General features: G+C 44.3%; 1 protein-coding gene across 2 annotated transcripts in view; it reads left to right on the top strand.

Annotated features, from left to right (window-relative positions):
• The window catches only part of LOC135530270 (thioredoxin domain-containing protein 11-like), a 62,919-nt gene that overhangs the window by 12,787 nt on the left and 31,651 nt on the right, over positions 1-18,481 (top strand). The window contains exons 3-6 of one of the 2 annotated variants that reach the window (XM_064958621.1): positions 250-347; positions 3,381-3,510; positions 4,205-4,298; positions 5,045-5,157. In XM_064958621.1, coding sequence (XP_064814693.1) covers positions 250-347; positions 3,381-3,510; positions 4,205-4,298; positions 5,045-5,157 — 435 coding nt within the window. Of the gene's footprint in view, positions 1-249; positions 348-3,380; positions 3,511-4,204; positions 4,299-5,044; positions 5,212-18,481 lie in introns of both variants that reach the window. The other variant, XM_064958620.1, reaches the window with a different exon arrangement.

The raw sequence follows: 18,481 nt of genomic DNA, 5'->3' as shown, positions 1-18,481 counted from the left end.
ACTCCCGGTCTGTGCAGGTGGTGTGCTCTGTGGTCTTATCCTACCTCTGTTTCTAAATGGGACTCCCGGTCTGTGCAGGTGGTGTGCTGTGGTCTTATCCTACCTCTGTTTCTAAATGGGACTCCCGGTCTGTGCAGGTGGTGCTCTGTGGTCTTATCCTACCTCTGTGTCTAAATGGGACTCCCGGTCTGTGCAGGTGGTGTGCTCTGTGGTCTTATTCTGCCTCTGCTTTCTGCACCGTTTGTACAGGTGCAGTTTGTGGCAGTGAACTGTTGGTGGAGCCAGGGGAAATGCAGGAAACAGAAGAGCCTCTACCAATACCCTGTCATCCACCTGTTCTACAAGAGGTAAAGGAGGTAGTCTAGTTGCTCTATATCTATACCCTGTCATCTACCTGTTCTACAAGAGGTAAAGGAGGTAGTCTAGTTGCTCTATATCTATACCCTGTTGTCCACCTGTTCTACAAGAGGTAAAGGAGGTGGTCTAGTTGCTCTATATCTATACCCTGTCATCCACCTGTTCCAGCGGTGTTAAATTAGATGTATTCTAGTTGCTCTATATCTATACCCTGTCATCCACCTATTCTTGCAGAGTTAAATTAGATGTATTCTAGTTGCTCTATATCTATACCCTGTCATCCACCTATTCTAGTGGAGTTAAATGAGATATAGTCTAGTTGCTCTATATCTATACCCTGTCATCCACCTGTTCTAGATGAGAATCTAGTCTATTCATTTTCTGTCTCGAGGCAGAATCTCTCCCTGTCTGGTTCTAAATGGGTCCTCCTACTCTGACATGTTGTATTCCCCCCTGTCTGGTTCTAAATGGGTCCTCCTACTCTGACATGTTGTATTCCCCCCCCCCCCCCTTTCTGGTTCTAAATGGGTCCTCCTAATCTGACATGTTGTATCCCCCCCCTGTCTGGTTCTCAATGGGTCCTCCTACTCTGACATGTTGTATCCCCCTGTCTGGTTCTAAATGGGTCCTCCTACTCTGACATGTTGTATCCCCCCCTGTCTGGTTCTCAATGGGTCCTCCTACTCTGACATGTTGTATCCCCCCTGTCTGGTTCTAAATGGGTCCTCCTACTCTGACATGTTGTATCCCCCCCTGTCTGGTTCTAAATGGGTCCTCCTACTCTGACATGTTGTATTCCCCCCCCTGTCTGGTTCTAAATGGGTCCTCCTACTCTGACATGTTGTATCCCCCCCTGTCTGGTTCTAAATGGGTCCTCCTACTCTGACATGTTGTATCCCCCCCCCCCTGTCTGGTTCTCAATGGGTCCTCCTACTCTGACATGTTGTATCCCCCCCTGTCTGGTTCTAAATGGGTCCTCCTACTCTGACATGTTGTATCCCCCCCCCCTGTCTGGTTCTAAATGGGTCCTCCTACTCTGACATGTTGTATTCCCCCCCCTGTCTGGTTCTAAATGGGTCCTCCTACTCTGACATGTTGTATCCGTCTCCCCCCCTGTCTGGTTCTAAATGGGTCCTCCTACTCTGACATGTTGTATCCCCCCTTTCTGGTTCTAAATGGGTCCTCCTAATCTGACATGTTGTATCCCCCCCCCCCTGTCTGGTTCTCAATGGGTCCTCCTAATCTGACATGTTGTATCCCCCCCTGTCTGGTTCTAAATGGGTCCTCCTAATCTGACATGTTGTATCCCCCCCCCTGTCTGGTTCTAAATGGGTCCTCCTACTCTGACATGTTGTATCCCCCCCCTGTCTGGTTCTAAATGGGTCCTCCTACTCTGACATGTTGTATCCCCCCTTTCTGGTTCTAAATGGGTCCTCCTACTCTGACATGTTGTATCCCCCCCCTCCCTGTCTGGTTCTCAATGGGTCCTCCTACTCTGACATGTTGTATCCCCCCCCTCCCTGTCTGGTTCTAAATGGGTCCTCCTACTCTGACATGTTTTATCCCCCCCCCCCCCCTCCCTGTCTGGTTCTAAATGGGTCCTCCTACTCTGACATGTTGTATCCCCCCCCTCCCTGTCTGGTTCTAAATGGGTCCTCCTACTCTGACATGTTGTATCCCCCCCCCTGTCTGGTTCTAAATGGGTCCTCCTACTCTGACATGTTGTATCCCCCCCCCTGTCTGGTTCTAAATGGGTCCTCCTACTCTGACATGTTTTATCTCCCCCCCCCCCCCTGTCTGGTTTTAAATGGGTCCTCCTACTCTGACATGTTGTATCCCCCCCCCCCCCCCTGTCTGGTTCTAAATGGGTCCTCCTACTCTGACATGTTGTATCTCCCCCCCCCCTGTCTGGTTCTAAATGGGTCCTCCTACTCTGACATGTTTTATCTCCCCCCTCCCTGTCTGGTTCTAAATGGGTCCTCCTACTCTGACATGTTGTATCCCCCCCCTCCCTGTCTGGTTCTAAATGGGTCCTCCTACTCTGACATGTTGTATCCCCCCCTGTCTGTCTGGTTCTAAATGGGTCCTCCTACTCTGACATGTTGTATCCCCCCCCCCTCCCTGTCTGGTTCTAAATGGGTCCTCCTACTCTGACATGTTGTATCCCCCGTCCCCCCTGTCTGTCTGGTTCTAAATGGGTCCTCCTACTCTGACATGTTGTATCCCCCCCCTCCCTGTCTGGTTCTAAATGGGTCCTCCTACTCTGACATGTTGTATCCCCCGTCCCCCCTGTCTGGTTCTAAATGGGTCCTCCTACTCTGACATGTTGTATCCCCCCCCCTGTCTGTCTGGTTCTAAATGGGTCCTCCTACTCTGACATGTTGTATCCCCCCCCCCCCCTGTCTGGTTCTAAATGGGTCCTCCTACTCTGACATGTCGTATCCCCCCCCCCTGTCTGGTTCTAAATGGGTCCTTCTACTCTGACATGTTGTATCCCCCCCCCTGTCTGGTTCTCAATGGGTCCTCCTACTCTGACATGTTGTATCTGTCTCCCCCCCCCCTCTATACCCTGTCATCCACCTGTTCTAGATGAGAATCTAGTCTATTCATTTTCTGTCTCGAGGCAGAATCTCTCCCTGTCTGGTTCTAAATGGGTCCTCCTACTCTGACATGTTGTATCCCCCTCCCTGTCTGGTTCTAAATGGGTCCTTCTACTCTGACATGTTGTATCCCCCTCCCTGTCTGGTTCTAAATGGGTCCTCCTACTCTGACATGTTGTATCCCCCCCCCTGTCTGGTTCTAAATGGGTCTTCCTACTCTGACATGTTGTATCTGTCCCCCCCCGTCTGGTTCTAAATGGGTCCTCCTACTCTGACATGTTGTATCCCCCCCCCTCCCTGTCTGGTTCTAAATGGGTCCTCCTACTCTGACATGTTGTATTCCCCCCCCTCCCCCTGTCTGGTTCTAAATGGGTCCTCCTACTCTGACATGTTGTATCCCCCCCCCCCTGTCTGGTTCTGGAGGTTTGGCCCTATAGAGTACAAGGGTCCGCTCCTGGCTTCCTATGTAGAGAGGTTTATCCTGAGAGTCATCACCCCACTGACCTACCTACCATCACGAGCCACACTACAAGACTTCCTGTCTTATCATGAGGTATGGGGGGAGATAAGGGGATAAGAATGGGGTGGGTGGGGGCTGAAGGGAATAAGAATACAGGCAGAGAAACAAAGAGATGAGAGGAAGTGAGTGTTATGCTTTGGGTGTTATTTTCTGTTGAAAGACAAGAGTCCTATGTAACAAGGAGTGACAATATCTCAAATGGAACCCTGTTCTCTTTATCGTGCCCTACAGGGCTATGGTTCAACAGTAGGACACCTATATATAGGGAACCGGGTGCCATTTGGGAGTGGTCCACGAGGTGTGGCGTACCTGTGGGTCAGGTGTCGTGTACGGTATGGTGGAGGGTGTTATGTTGTCGAGGAGCTGTTTAGCCAGTTTTTTTGTTTAATCCTTTCTGTAGTGCCTCTGTCTGTCACAACAGAGAGCCTGGTTTGTTTTGCTAGCAGGGTTTTAGCCTGTAGATATCACCTAGATAAAAGTGAGTCTTTCTGACATGGCTGACTGCTTCTATTGTTCTATGACCTGTGATGTCACAGTACCTTTCCCATAATGCCCAGGTTGAACAGAAATCCTGTTGGGAGGATTCACAGAATCAGGAGGGAATAAACAGGAAATCCAGAATCCTCTAACCAAGGTTTCTGGAAAACCTTTGAATTTTGAGGAAGCTACCGGATTTTTGCAACCCAAGTCACGTGTTTCATGTCTGTTCTCCTCTCCTGCCTCCCAGCCGGGGGTGGTGGGTTATTTCCAGTTCAACTCTTCTCCTCAGCCTCCCGGCTACATCACATACCTCTCCTCAGCTCTGCAGGCCTTGAAGAGAGGTAAGCTAACCGCTACATGCTAACTTCCTAACTCCTTAAAGCCCTGAAGAGAGAGGTAAGCTAACCGCTACATGCTAACTCCCTAAAGCCCTGAAGAGAGGTAAGCTAACCGCTACATGCTAACTCCCTAAAGCCCTGAAGAGAGGTAAGCTAACCGCTACATGCTAACTTCCTAAAGCCCTGAAGAGAGGTAAGCTAACCGCTACATGCTAACTCCCTAAAGCCCTGAAGAGAGGTTAGCTAACCTCTACATGCTCACTTCCTAACTCCTTAAAGCCCTGAAGAGAGGTAAGCTAACCGCTACATGCTAACTCCCTAAAGCCCTGAAGAGAGGTAAGCTAACCGCTACATGCTAACTCCCTAAAGCCCTGAAGAGAGGTAAGCTAACCGCTACATGCTAACTCCCTAAAGCCCTGAAGAGAGGTAAGCTAACCGCTACATGCTAACTCCCTAAAGCCCTGAAGAGAGTTAAGCGAAACATTAACACCCATGTTGTTGATCGGAGATGGATAAATGTAAGTCCTCTAATCCAGTGTCATTGATAACCGCTACATGCTGGGTTTTTTGCCACCGGAGTAGAATGTCATAGCCACTGAAATAGAATGAATAGACCAGACTTGGAAGCTCTGCCCAATACATAGCAAGGCCTGTTCTACTCTGTTCTGTTCTACTCATTCTAGTTCTGTGACCATAGAAATGAGAATTGAAAGATGAATGAAAGTGTGTGTTGCTCTTCCCTGCCTCAGACTTCCGTGGTGCGGTGCGTTTCGGGGTGGTGACCAGTAGACAGGTGGCAGAGTCCATCTCAGTCAGAGATGACCAGACCGTCTACCTGCACCGACACTTCAACTCCTCATTGGTCAGTCGACACACACCCACCCCCCTTGTCTACCAACACTTCAACTCCTCATTGGTCAGTCGACACACGCCCACCCCCCTTGTCTACTGACACTTCAACTACCCACTGCTCAGTGGTGATGTCATCAGCACGTGACAAACAGACTTGTCAGGGCCCAGAGTCGCATTAGTGGAAACCAATACTTTTTTTTTTTAAGGGCAGACCTGATTGTAGATCAGGGGACAATTTTAGCTAACCCTAAACCTTTTCTTAACCTAATTATCCTACCCTGCCTCGTTAACTACCCTAACCTATAGTACAACGTTAACTACCCTAACCTATAGTACAACGTTAATTACCCTAACCTATAGTACAACGTTAACTACCCTAACCTATAGTACAACGTTAACTACCCTAACCTATAGTACAACGTTAACTACCCTAACCTATAGTACAACGTTAATTACCCTAACCTATAGTACAACGTTAATTACCCTAACCTATAGTACAACGTTAACTACCCTAACCTATAGTACAACGTTAATTACCCTAACCTATAGTACAACGTTAACTACCCTAACCTATAGTACAACGTTAACTACCCTAACCTATAGTACAACGTTAATTACCCTAACCTATAGTACAACGTTAACTACCCTAACCTATAGTACAACGTTAACTACCCTAACCTATAGTACAACGTTAACTACCCTAACCTATAGTACAACGTTAACTACCCTAACCTATAGTACAACGTTAACTACCCTAACCTATAGTACAACGTTAACTACCCTAACCTATAGTACAACGTTAACTACCCTAACCTATAGTACAACGTTAACTACCCTAACCTATAGTACAACGTTAACTACCCTAACCTATAGTACAACGTTAACTACCCTAACCTATAGTACAACGTTAACTACCCTAACCTATAGTACAACGTTAACTACCCTAACCTATAGTACAACGTTAACTACCCTAACCTATAGTACAACGTTAACTACCCTAACCTATAGTACAACGTTAATTACCCTAACCTATAGTACAACGTTAATTACCCTAACCTATAGTACAACGTTAATTACCCTAACCTATAGTACAACGTTAACTACCCTAACCTATAGTACAACGTTAACTACCCTAACCTATAGTACAACGTTAACTACCCTAACCTATAGTACAACGTTAACTACCCTAACCTATAGTACAACGTTAACTACCCTAACCTATAGTACAACGTTAACTACCCTAACCTATAGTACAACGTTAATTACCCTAACCTATAGTACAACGTTAACTACCCTAACCTATAGTACAACGTTAATTACCCTAACCTATAGTACAACGTTAACTACCCTAACCTATAGTACAACGTTAACTACCCTAACCTATAGTACAACGTTAATTACCCTAACCTTTTTATTTTTTATGTTTTTATTTCACCTTTGTTTAACCAGGTAGGCTAGTTGAGAACAAGTTCTCATTTGCAACTGCGACCTGGCCAAGATAAAGCATAGCAGTGTGAACAGACAACACAGAGTTACACATGGCGTAAACAATTAACAAGTCAATAACACAGTAGAAAAAAAAGGGGAGTCTATATACATTGTGTGCAAAAGGCATGAGGAGGTAGGCGAATAATTACAATTTTCAGATTAACACTGGAGTGATAAATGATCAGATGGTCATGTACAGGTTGAGATATTGGTGTGCAAAAGAGCAGAAAAGTAAATAAATATAAACAGTATGGGGATGAGGTAGGTAAAGTTGGGTGGGCTATTTACCGATAGACTATGTACAGCTGCAGCGATCGGTTGGCTGCTCAGATAGCAGATGTTTGAAGTTGGTGAGGGAGATAAGTCTCCAACTTCAGCGACGTTTGCAATTCGTTCCAGTCACAGGCAGCAGAAAACTGGAACGAAAGGCGGCCAAATGAGGTGTTGGCTTTAGGGATGATCAGTGAGATACACCTGCTGGAGCGCGTGCTACGGATGGGTGTTGCCATCGTGACCAGTGAACTGAGATAAGGCGGAGCTTTACCTAGCATGGACTTGTAGATGACCTGGATCCAGTGGGTCTGGCGACGAATATGTAGCGAGGGCCAGCCGACTAGAGCATACAAGTCGCAGTGGTGGGTGGTATAAGCTGCTTTAGTGACAAAACGGATGGCACTGTGATACCTACAGTACCATGTTAATTACCCTAACCTGCAGTACCATGTTAATTACCCTAACCTGCAGTACCATGTTAATTACCCTAACCTGCAGTACCACGTTAATTATCCTAACCTGCAGTACCATGTTAATTACCCTAACCTGCAGTACCATGTTAATTACCCTAACCTGCAGTACCACGTTAATTATCCTAACCTGCAGTACCACGTTAATTACCCTAACCTGCAGTACCATGTTAATTACCCTAACCTGCAGTACCACGTTAATTACCCTAACCTGCAGTACCATGTTAATTACCCTAACCTGCAGTACCACGTTAATTATCCTAACCTGCAGTACCACGTTAATTACCCTAACCTGCAGTACCATGTTAATTACCCTAACCTGCAGTACCATGTTAATTACCCTAACCTGCAGTACCATGTTAATTACTCTAACCTGCAGTACCACGTTAATTATCCTAACCTGCAGTACCACGTTAATTACCCTAACCTGCAGTACCACGTTAATTACCCTAACCTGCAGTACCACGTTAATTACCCTAACCTGCAGTACCACGTTAATTACCCTAACCTGCAGTACCACGTTAATTATCCTAACCTGCCTCGTTAATTACCCTAACCTGCCATGTTAATTATCCTAACCTGCAGTACCACGTTAATTACCCTAACCTGCCTCGTTAATTACCCTAACCTGCAGTACCACGTTAATTACCCTAACCTGCAGTACCACGTTAATTACCCTAACCTGCAGTACCACGCTAATTATCCTAACCTGCCTCGTTAATTACCCTAACCTGCAGTACCACGTTAATTATCCTAACCTGCAGTACCACGTTAATTACCCTAACCTGCCTCGTTAATTACCCTAACCTGCAGTACCACGTTAATTACCCTAACTTGCAGTACCACGTTAATTATCCTAACCTGCAGTACCATGTTAATTACCCTACCGTACCACGTTAATTATCCTAACCTGCAGTGCCACGTTAATTATCCTAACCTACAGTACCACGTTAATTATCCTAACCTGCAGTACCACGTTAATTACCCTAACCTGCCACGTTAATTATCCTAACCTGCAGTACCACGTTAATTATCCTAACCTGCAGTACCACGTTAATTATCCTAACCTGCAGTACCACGTTAATTACCCTAACCTGCAGTACCACGTTAATTACCCTAACCTGCAGTACCACGTTAATTACCCTAACCTGCAGTACCACGTTAATTATCCTAACCTGCAGTACCATGTTAATTACCCTACCGTACCACGTTAATTATCCTAACCTGCAGTGCAACGTTAATTATCCTAACCTACAGTACCACGTTAATTATCCTAACCTGCAGTACCACGTTAATTACCCTAACCTGCCACGTTAATTACCTAACCTGCAGTACCACGTTAATTACCCTAACCTGCAGTACCATGTTAATTACCCTAACCTGCAGTACCACGTTAATTACCCTAACCTGCAGTACCACGTTAATTACCCTAACCTGCAGTACCACGTTAATTACCCTAACCTGCAGTACCACGTTAATTACCCTAACCTGCAGTACCACGTTAATTACGTTAATTATCCTAACCTGCCACGTTAATTATCCTAACCTGCAGTGCCACGTTAATTATCCTAACCTGCAGTACCACGTTAATTACCCTAACCTGCAGTACCACGTTAATTACCCTAACCTGCAGTACCATGTTAATTACCCTAACCTGCAGTACCACGTTAATTATCCTAACCTGCAGTACCATGTTAATTACCCTAACCTGCAGTACCATGTTAATTACCCTAACCTGCAGTACCACGTTAATTATCCTAACCTGCAGTACCACGTTAATTACCCTAACCTGCAGTACCATGTTAATTACCCTAACCTGCAGTACCATGTTAATTACCCTAACCTGCAGTACCATGTTAATTACTCTAACCTGCAGTACCACGTTAATTATCCTAACCTGCAGTACCACGTTAATTACCCTAACCTGCAGTACCACGTTAATTACCCTAACCTGCAGTACCACGTTAATTACCCTAACCTGCAGTACCACGTTAATTACCCTAACCTGCAGTACCACGTTAATTATCCTAACCTGCCTCGTTAATTACCCTAACCTGCCATGTTAATTATCCTAACCTGCAGTACCACGTTAATTACCCTAACCTGCCTCGTTAATTACCCTAACCTGCAGTACCACGTTAATTACCCTAACCTGCAGTACCACGTTAATTACCCTAACCTGCAGTACCACGCTAATTATCCTAACCTGCCTCGTTAATTACCCTAACCTGCAGTACCACGTTAATTATCCTAACCTGCAGTACCACGTTAATTACCCTAACCTGCCTCGTTAATTACCCTAACCTGCAGTACCACGTTAATTACCCTAACTTGCAGTACCACGTTAATTATCCTAACCTGCAGTACCATGTTAATTACCCTACCGTACCACGTTAATTATCCTAACCTGCAGTGCCACGTTAATTATCCTAACCTACAGTACCACGTTAATTATCCTAACCTGCAGTACCACGTTAATTACCCTAACCTGCCACGTTAATTATCCTAACCTGCAGTACCACGTTAATTATCCTAACCTGCAGTACCACGTTAATTATCCTAACCTGCAGTACCACGTTAATTACCCTAACCTGCAGTACCACGTTAATTACCCTAACCTGCAGTACCACGTTAATTACCCTAACCTGCAGTACCACGTTAATTATCCTAACCTGCAGTACCATGTTAATTACCCTACCGTACCACGTTAATTATCCTAACCTGCAGTGCAACGTTAATTATCCTAACCTACAGTACCACGTTAATTATCCTAACCTGCAGTACCACGTTAATTACCCTAACCTGCCACGTTAATTACCCTAACCTGCAGTACCACGTTAATTACCCTAACCTGCAGTACCATGTTAATTACCCTAACCTGCAGTACCACGTTAATTACCCTAACCTGCAGTACCACGTTAATTACCCTAACCTGCAGTACCACGTTAATTACCCTAACCTGCAGTACCATGTTAATTACCCTAACCTGCAGTACCACGTTAATTACGTTAATTATCCTAACCTGCCACGTTAATTATCCTAACCTGCAGTGCCACGTTAATTATCCTAACCTGCAGTACCACGTTAATTACCCTAACCTGCAGTACCACGTTAATTACCCTAACCTGCAGTACCATGTTAATTACCCTAACCTGCAGTACCACGTTAATTACGTTAATTATCCTAACCTGCCACGTTAATTATCCTAACCTGCAGTGCCACGTTAATTATCCTACCCTGCAGTACCACGTTAATTACCCTAACCTGCAGTACCACGTTAATTACCCTAACCTGCAGTACCATGTTAATTACCCTAACCTGCAGTACCACGTTAATTACGTTAATTATCCTAACCTGCCACGTTAATTATCCTAACCTGCAGTACCACGTTAATTATCCTAACCTGCAGTACCACTTTAATTATCCTAACCTGCAGTACCACGTTAATTATCCTAACCTGCAGTACCACGTTAATTACCCTAACCTGCAGTACCACGTTAATTACCCTAACCTGCAGTACCACGTTAATTACCCTAACCTGCAGTACCACGTTAATTACCCTAACCTGCAGTACCACGTTAATTACCCTAACCTGCAGTACCACGTTAATTACCCTAACCTGCAGTACCACGTTAATTATCCTAACCTGCAGTACCACGTTAATTACCCTAACCTGCAGTACCACGTTAATTACCCTAACCTGCAGTACCACGTTAATTATCCTAACCTGCAGTACCACGTTAATTATCCTAACCTGCAGTACCACGTTAATTACCCTAACCTGCCTCGTTAATTACCCTAACCTGCAGTACCACGTTAATTACCCTAACCTGCAGTACCACGTTAATTATCCTAACCTGCCTCGTTAATTATCCTAACCTGCCACGTTAATTACCCTAACTTGCAGTACCACGTTAATTATCCTAACTTGCAGTACCACGTTAATTACCCTAACCTGCAGTACCACGTTAATTATCCTAACCTGCAGTACCACGTTAATTATCCTAACCTGCAGTACCACGTTAATTATCCTAACCTGCAGTACCACGTTAATTATCCTAACCTGCAGTACCTCGTTAATTATCCTAACCTGCAGTACCACGTTAATTATCCTAACCTGCAGTACCACGTTAATTACCCTAACCTGCAGTACCACGTTAATTATCCTAACCTGCAGTGCCACGTTAATTACCCTAACCTGCAGTACCACATTAATTACCCCAACCTGCAGTACCACGTTAATTATCCTAACCTGCCTCGTTAATTACCCTAACCTGCAGTACCACGTTAATTATCCTAACCTGCCACGTTAATTACCCTAACCTGCAGTACCACGTTAATTATCCTAACCTGCAGTACCACGTTAATTATCCCAACCTGCAGTACCACGTTAATTATCCCAACCTGCAGTACAACGTTAATTACCCTAACCTGCCACGTTAATTATCCTAACCTGCAGTACCACGCTAATTATCCTAACCTGCCTCGTTAATTACCCTAACCTGCAGTACCACGTTAATTATCCTAACCTGCAGTACCACGTTAATTACCCTAACCTGCAGTACCACGTTAATTATCCTAACCTGCAGTACCACGTTAATTACCCTAACCTGCAGTGCCACGTTAATTATCCTAACCTGCCACGTTAATTATCCTAACCTGCCACGTTAATTATCCTAACCTGCCACGTTAATTATCCTAACCTGCAGTGCCACGTTAATTATCCCAACCTGCCACGTTAATTATCCCAACCTGCCACGTTAATTATCCCAACCTGCCACGTTAATTATCCCAACCTGCCACGTTAATTATCCCAACCTGCCACGTTAATTACCCTAACCTGCAGTACCACGTTAATTATCCTAACCTGCAGTACCACGTTAATTATCCTACCCTGCAGTACCACGTTAATTACCCTACCCTGCAGTACCACGTTAATTATCCTAACCTGCAGTACCACGTTAATTACCCTAACCTGCAGTACCATGTTAATTACCCTACCCTGCAGTACCACGTTAATTATCCTAACCTGCAGTACCACGTTAATTACCCTAACCTGCAGTACCACGTTAATTATCCTAACCTGCAGTACCACGTTAATTACCCTACCCTGCAGTACCACGTTAATTACCCTAACCTGCAGTACCACGTTAATTACCCTAACCTGCAGTACCACGTTAATTATCCTAACCTGCAGTACCACGTTAATTATCCTAACCTGCAGTACCACGTTAATTACCCTAACCTGCCACGTTAATTACCCTAACCTGCCACGTTAATTACCCTAACCTGCCACGTTAATTACCCTAACCTGCAGTACCACGTTAATTACCCTAACCTGCAGTACCACGTTAATTACCCTAACCTGCAGTACCACGTTAATTACCCTAACCTGCAGTACCACGTTAATTATCCTACCCTGCAGTACCACGTTAATTACCCTACCCTGCAGTACCACGTTAATTATCCTAACCTGCAGTACCACGTTAATTACCCTAACCTGCAGTACCACGTTAATTACCCTAACCTGCAGTACCACGTTAATTACCCTAACCTGCAGTACCACGTTAATTACCCTAACTTGCAGTACCACGTTAATTATCCTAACCTGCCTCGTTAATTACCCTAACCTGCAGTACCACGTTAATTATCCTAACCTGCCACGTTAATTACCCTAACCTGCAGTACCACGTTAATTATCCTAACCTGCAGTACCACGTTAATTACCCTAACCTGCCACGTTAATTATCCTAACCTGCAGTACCACGTTAATTACCCTAACCTGCCACGTTAATTATCCTAACCTGCAGTACCACGTTAATTATCCTAACCTGCAGTACCACGTTAATTATCCCAACCTGCAGTACCACGTTAATTATCCCAACCTGCAGTACCACGTTAATTATCCTAACCTGCAGTACCACGCTAATTATCCTAACCTGCCTCGTTAATTACCCTAACCTGCAGTACCACATTAATTATCCTAACCTGCAGTACCACGTTAATTACCCTAACCTGCAGTGCCACGTTAATTATCCTAACCTGCCACGTTAATTATCCTAACCTGCAGTACCACGTTAATTATCCTAACCTGCCACGTTAATTATCCTAACCTGCCACGTTAATTATCCCAACCTGCCACGTTAATTATCCCAACCTACCACGTTAATTACCCTAACCTGCCACGTTAATTATCCCAACCTGCCACGTTAATTATCCCAACCTACCACGTTAATTACCCTAACCTGCCACGTTAATTATCCCAACCTACCACGTTAATTACCCTAACCTGCCACGTTAATTATCCCAACCTGCCACGTTAATTATCCCAACCTGCCACGTTAATTATCCTAACCTGCAGTACCACGTTAATTACCCTAACCTGCAGTACCACGTTAATTATCCTAACCTGCAGTACCACGTTAATTACCCTAACCTGCAGTACCACGTTAATTACCCTAACCTGCAGTACCACGTTAATTATCCTAACCTGCAGTACCACGTTAATTACCCTACCCTGCAGTACCACGTTAATTACCCTAACCTGCAGTACCACGTTAATTACCCTAACCTGCAGTACCACGTTAATTATCCTAACCTGCAGTACCACGTTAATTATCCTAACCTGCAGTACCACGTTAATTACCCTAACCTGCAGTACCACGTTAATTATCCTAACCTGCCACGTTAATTATCCTAACCTGCAGTACCACGTTAATTATCCTAACCTGCAGTACCACGTAAATTATCCTAACCTGCAGTACCACGTAAATTATCCTAACCTGCAGTACCACGTTAATTATCCTAACCTGCCACGTTAATTACCCTAACCTGCAGTACCACGTTAATTACCCTAACCTGCAGTACCACGTTAATTACCCTAACCTGCAGTACCACGTTAATTACCCTAACTTGCAGTACCACGTTAATTATCCTAACCTGCAGTACCACGTTAATTATCCTAACCTGCAGTACCACGTTAATTACCCTAACCTGCAGTACCACGTTAATTATCCTAACCTGCAGTACCACGTTAATTACCCTAACCTGCAGTACCACGTTAATTATCCTAACCTGCAGTACCACGTTAATTACCCTAACCTGCAGTACCACGTTAATTATCCTAACCTGCAGTACCACGTTAATTATCCTAACCTGCAGTACCACGTTAATTACCCTAAACTGCCACGTTAATTACCCTAACCTGCAGTACCACGTTAATTACCCTAACCTGCAGTAACACGTTAATTATCCCAACCTGCAGTACCACGTTAATTATCCCAACCTGCAGTACCACGTTAATTATCCTAACCTGCAGTACCACGTTAATTACCCTAAACTGCCACGTTAATTATCCTAACCTGCCACGTTAATTACCCTAACCTGCAGTACCACGTTAATTACCCTAACCTGCAGTACCACGTTAATTATCCTAACCTGCAGTACCACGTTAATTTTCCTAACCTGCAGTACCACGTTAATTATCCTAACCTGCCACGTTAATTATCCTAACCTGCCACGTTAATTACCCTAACCTGCAGTACCATGTTAGTTATCCTAACCTGCCACGTTAATTATCCTAACCTGCAGTACCACGTTAATTATCCTAACCTGCCTCGTTAATTATCCTAACCTGCAGTACCACGTTAATTACCCTAACCTGCAGTACCACGTTAATTATCCTAACCTGCAGTACCATGTTAATTATCCTAACCTGCCACGTTAATTACCCTAACCTGCAGTACCACTTTAATTATCCTAACCTGCAGTACCACGTTAATTATCCTAACCTGCCACGTTAATTATCCTAACCTGCAGTACCACGTTAATTATCCTAACCTGCAGTACCACGTTAATTATCCTAACCTGCAGTACCACATTAATTACCCTAACCTGCCACGTTAATTATCCTAACCTGCAGTACCACATTAATTACCCTAACCTGCCACGTTAATTATCCTAACCTGCCTCGTTAATTACCCTAACCTGCAGTACCACGTTAATTATCCTAACCTGCAGTACCTCATTAATTATCCTAACCTGCAGTACCATGTTAATTATCCTAACCTGCCACGTTAATTATCCTAACCTGCAGTACCATGTTAATTATCCTAACCTGCCACGTTAATTATCCTAACCTGCCACGTTAATTATCCTAACCTGCAGTACCACGTTAATTATCCTAACCTGCAGTACCATGTTAATTATCCTAACCTGCCACGTTAATTATCCTAACCTGCAGTACCTTGTTAATTATCCTAACCTGCAGTTCCTCATTAATTATCCTACCCTGCAGTACCACGTTAATTATCCTAACCTGCAGTACCACGTTAATTACCCTAACCTGCAGTACCACGCTAATTATCCTAACCTGCAGTACCACGTTAATTATCCTAACCTGCAGTACCACGTTAATTATCCTAACCTGCAGTACCACGTTAATTACCCTAACCTGCAGTACCACGCTAATTATCCTAACCTGCAGTACCACGTTAATTACCCTAACCTGCAGTACCACGTTAATTATCCTAACCTGCAGTACCACGTTAATTATCCTAACCTGCAGTACCACGTTAATTACCCTAACCTGCAGTACCACGTTAATTACCCTAACCTGCAGTACCACGTTAATTACCCTAACCTGCAGTACCACGTTAATTACCCTAACCTGCAGTACCACGTTAATTACCCTAACCTGCAGTACCACGTTAATTATCCTAACCTGCCTCGTTAATTACCCTAACCTGCCATGTTAATTATCCTAACCTGCAGTACCACGTTAATTACCCTAACCTGCCTCGTTATTTACCCTAACCTGCAGTACCACGTTAATTACCCTAACCTGCAGTACCACGTTAATTACCCTAACCTGCAGTACCACGTTAATTACCCTAACCTGCAGTACCACGTTAATTATCCTAACCTGCAGTACCACGTTAATTACCCTAACCTGCAGTACCACGCTAATTATCCTAACCTGCCTCGTTAATTACCCTAACCTGCAGTACCACGTTAATTATCCTAACCTGCCTCGTTAATTATCCTAACCTGCCTCGTTAATTACCCTAACCTGCAGTACCACGTTAATTATCCTAACCTGCAGTACCACGTTAATTATCCTAACCTGCAGTACCACGTTAATTATCCTAACCTGCAGTACCACGTTAATTACCCTAACCTGCAGTACCACGTTAATTACCCTAACCTGCAGTACCACGTTAATTACCCTACCCTGCAGTACCACGTTAATTACCCTAACCTGCAGTACCACGTTAATTACCCTAACCTGCAGTACCACGTTAATTATCCTAACCTGCAGTACCACGTTAATTACCCTAACCTGCAGTACCACGTTAATTACCCTAACCTGCAGTACCACGTTAATTACCCTAACCTGCAGTACCACGTTAATTATCCTAACCTGCAGTACCACGTTAATTATCCTAACCTGCAGTACCACGTTAATTACCCTAACCTGCCACGTTAATTACCCTAACCTGCCACGTTAATTACCCTAACCTGCCACGTTAATTACCCTAACCTGCAGTACCACGTTAATTACCCTAACCTGCAGTACCACGTTAATTACCCTAACCTGCAGTACCACGTTAATTACCCTAACCTGCAGTACCACGTTAATTACCCTAACCTGCAGTACCACGTTAATTACCCTAACCTGCAGTACCACGTTAATTACCCTAACTTGCAGTACCACGTTAATTATCCTAACCTGCCTCGTTAATTACCCTAACCTGCAGTACCACGTTAATTATCCTAACCTGCCACGTTAATTACCCTAACCTGCAGTACCACGTTAATTATCCTAACCTGCAGTACCACGTTAATTATCCCAACCTGCAGTACCACGTTAATTATCCTAACCTGCAGTACCACGTTAATTATCCCAACCTGCAGTACCACGTTAATTATCCCAACCTGCAGTACCACGTTAATTATCCTAACCTGCAGTACCACGTTAATTATCCCAACCTGCAGTACCACGTTAATTATCCTAACCTGCAGTACCACGCTAATTATCCTAACCTGCCTCGTTAATTACCCTAACCTGCAGTACCACGTTAATTATCCTAACCTGCAGTACCACGTTAATTACCCTAACCTGCAGTACCACGTTAATTATCCTAACCTGCCACGTTAATTATCCTAACCTGCAGTGCCACGTTAATTATCCTAACCTGCCACGTTAATTATCCTAACCTGCAGTACCACGTTAATTATCCTAACCTGCCACGTTAATTATCCTAACCTGCCACGTTAATTATCCCAACCTGCCACGTTAATTATCCCAACCTACCACGTTAATTACCCTAACCTGCCACGTTAATTATCCCAACCTGCCACGTTAATTATCCCAACCTACCACGTTAATTACCCTAACCTGCCACGTTAATTATCCCAACCTACCACGTTAATTACCCTAACCTGCCACGTTAATTATCCCAACCTGCCACGTTAATTATCCCAACCTGCCACGTTAATTATCCTAACCTGCAGTACCACGTTAATTACCCTAACCTGCAGTACCACGTTAATTATCCTAACCTGCAGTACCACGTTAATTACCCTAACCTGCAGTACCACGTTAATTACCCTAACCTGCAGTACCACGTTAATTATCCTAACCTGCAGTACCACGTTAATTACCCTACCCTGCAGTACCACGTTAATTACCCTAACCTGCAGTACCACGTTAATTACCCTAACCTGCAGTACCACGTTAATTATCCTAACCTGCAGTACCACGTTAATTATCCTAACCTGCAGTACCACGTTAATTACCCTAACCTGCAGTACCACGTTAATTATCCTAACCTGCCACGTTAATTATCCTAACCTGCAGTACCACGTTAATTATCCTAACCTGCAGTACCACGTTAATTATCCTAACCTGCAGTACCACGTAAATTATCCTAACCTGCAGTACCACGTAAATTATCCTAACCTGCAGTACCACGTTAATTATCCTAACCTGCCACGTTAATTACCCTAACCTGCCACGTTAATTACCCTAACCTGCCACGTTAATTACCCTAACCTGCAGTACCACGTTAATTACCCTAACCTGCAGTACCACGTTAATTA

The sequence above is a fragment of the Oncorhynchus masou genome, unplaced genomic scaffold, assembly GCF_036934945.1.
Source record: "Oncorhynchus masou masou isolate Uvic2021 unplaced genomic scaffold, UVic_Omas_1.1 unplaced_scaffold_1309, whole genome shotgun sequence".
NCBI lineage: Eukaryota > Metazoa > Chordata > Actinopteri > Salmoniformes > Salmonidae > Oncorhynchus > Oncorhynchus masou.
The sequence above is the reverse complement of the archived record's forward strand: the minus strand, read 5'-3'. Positions and strand labels throughout refer to the sequence as shown.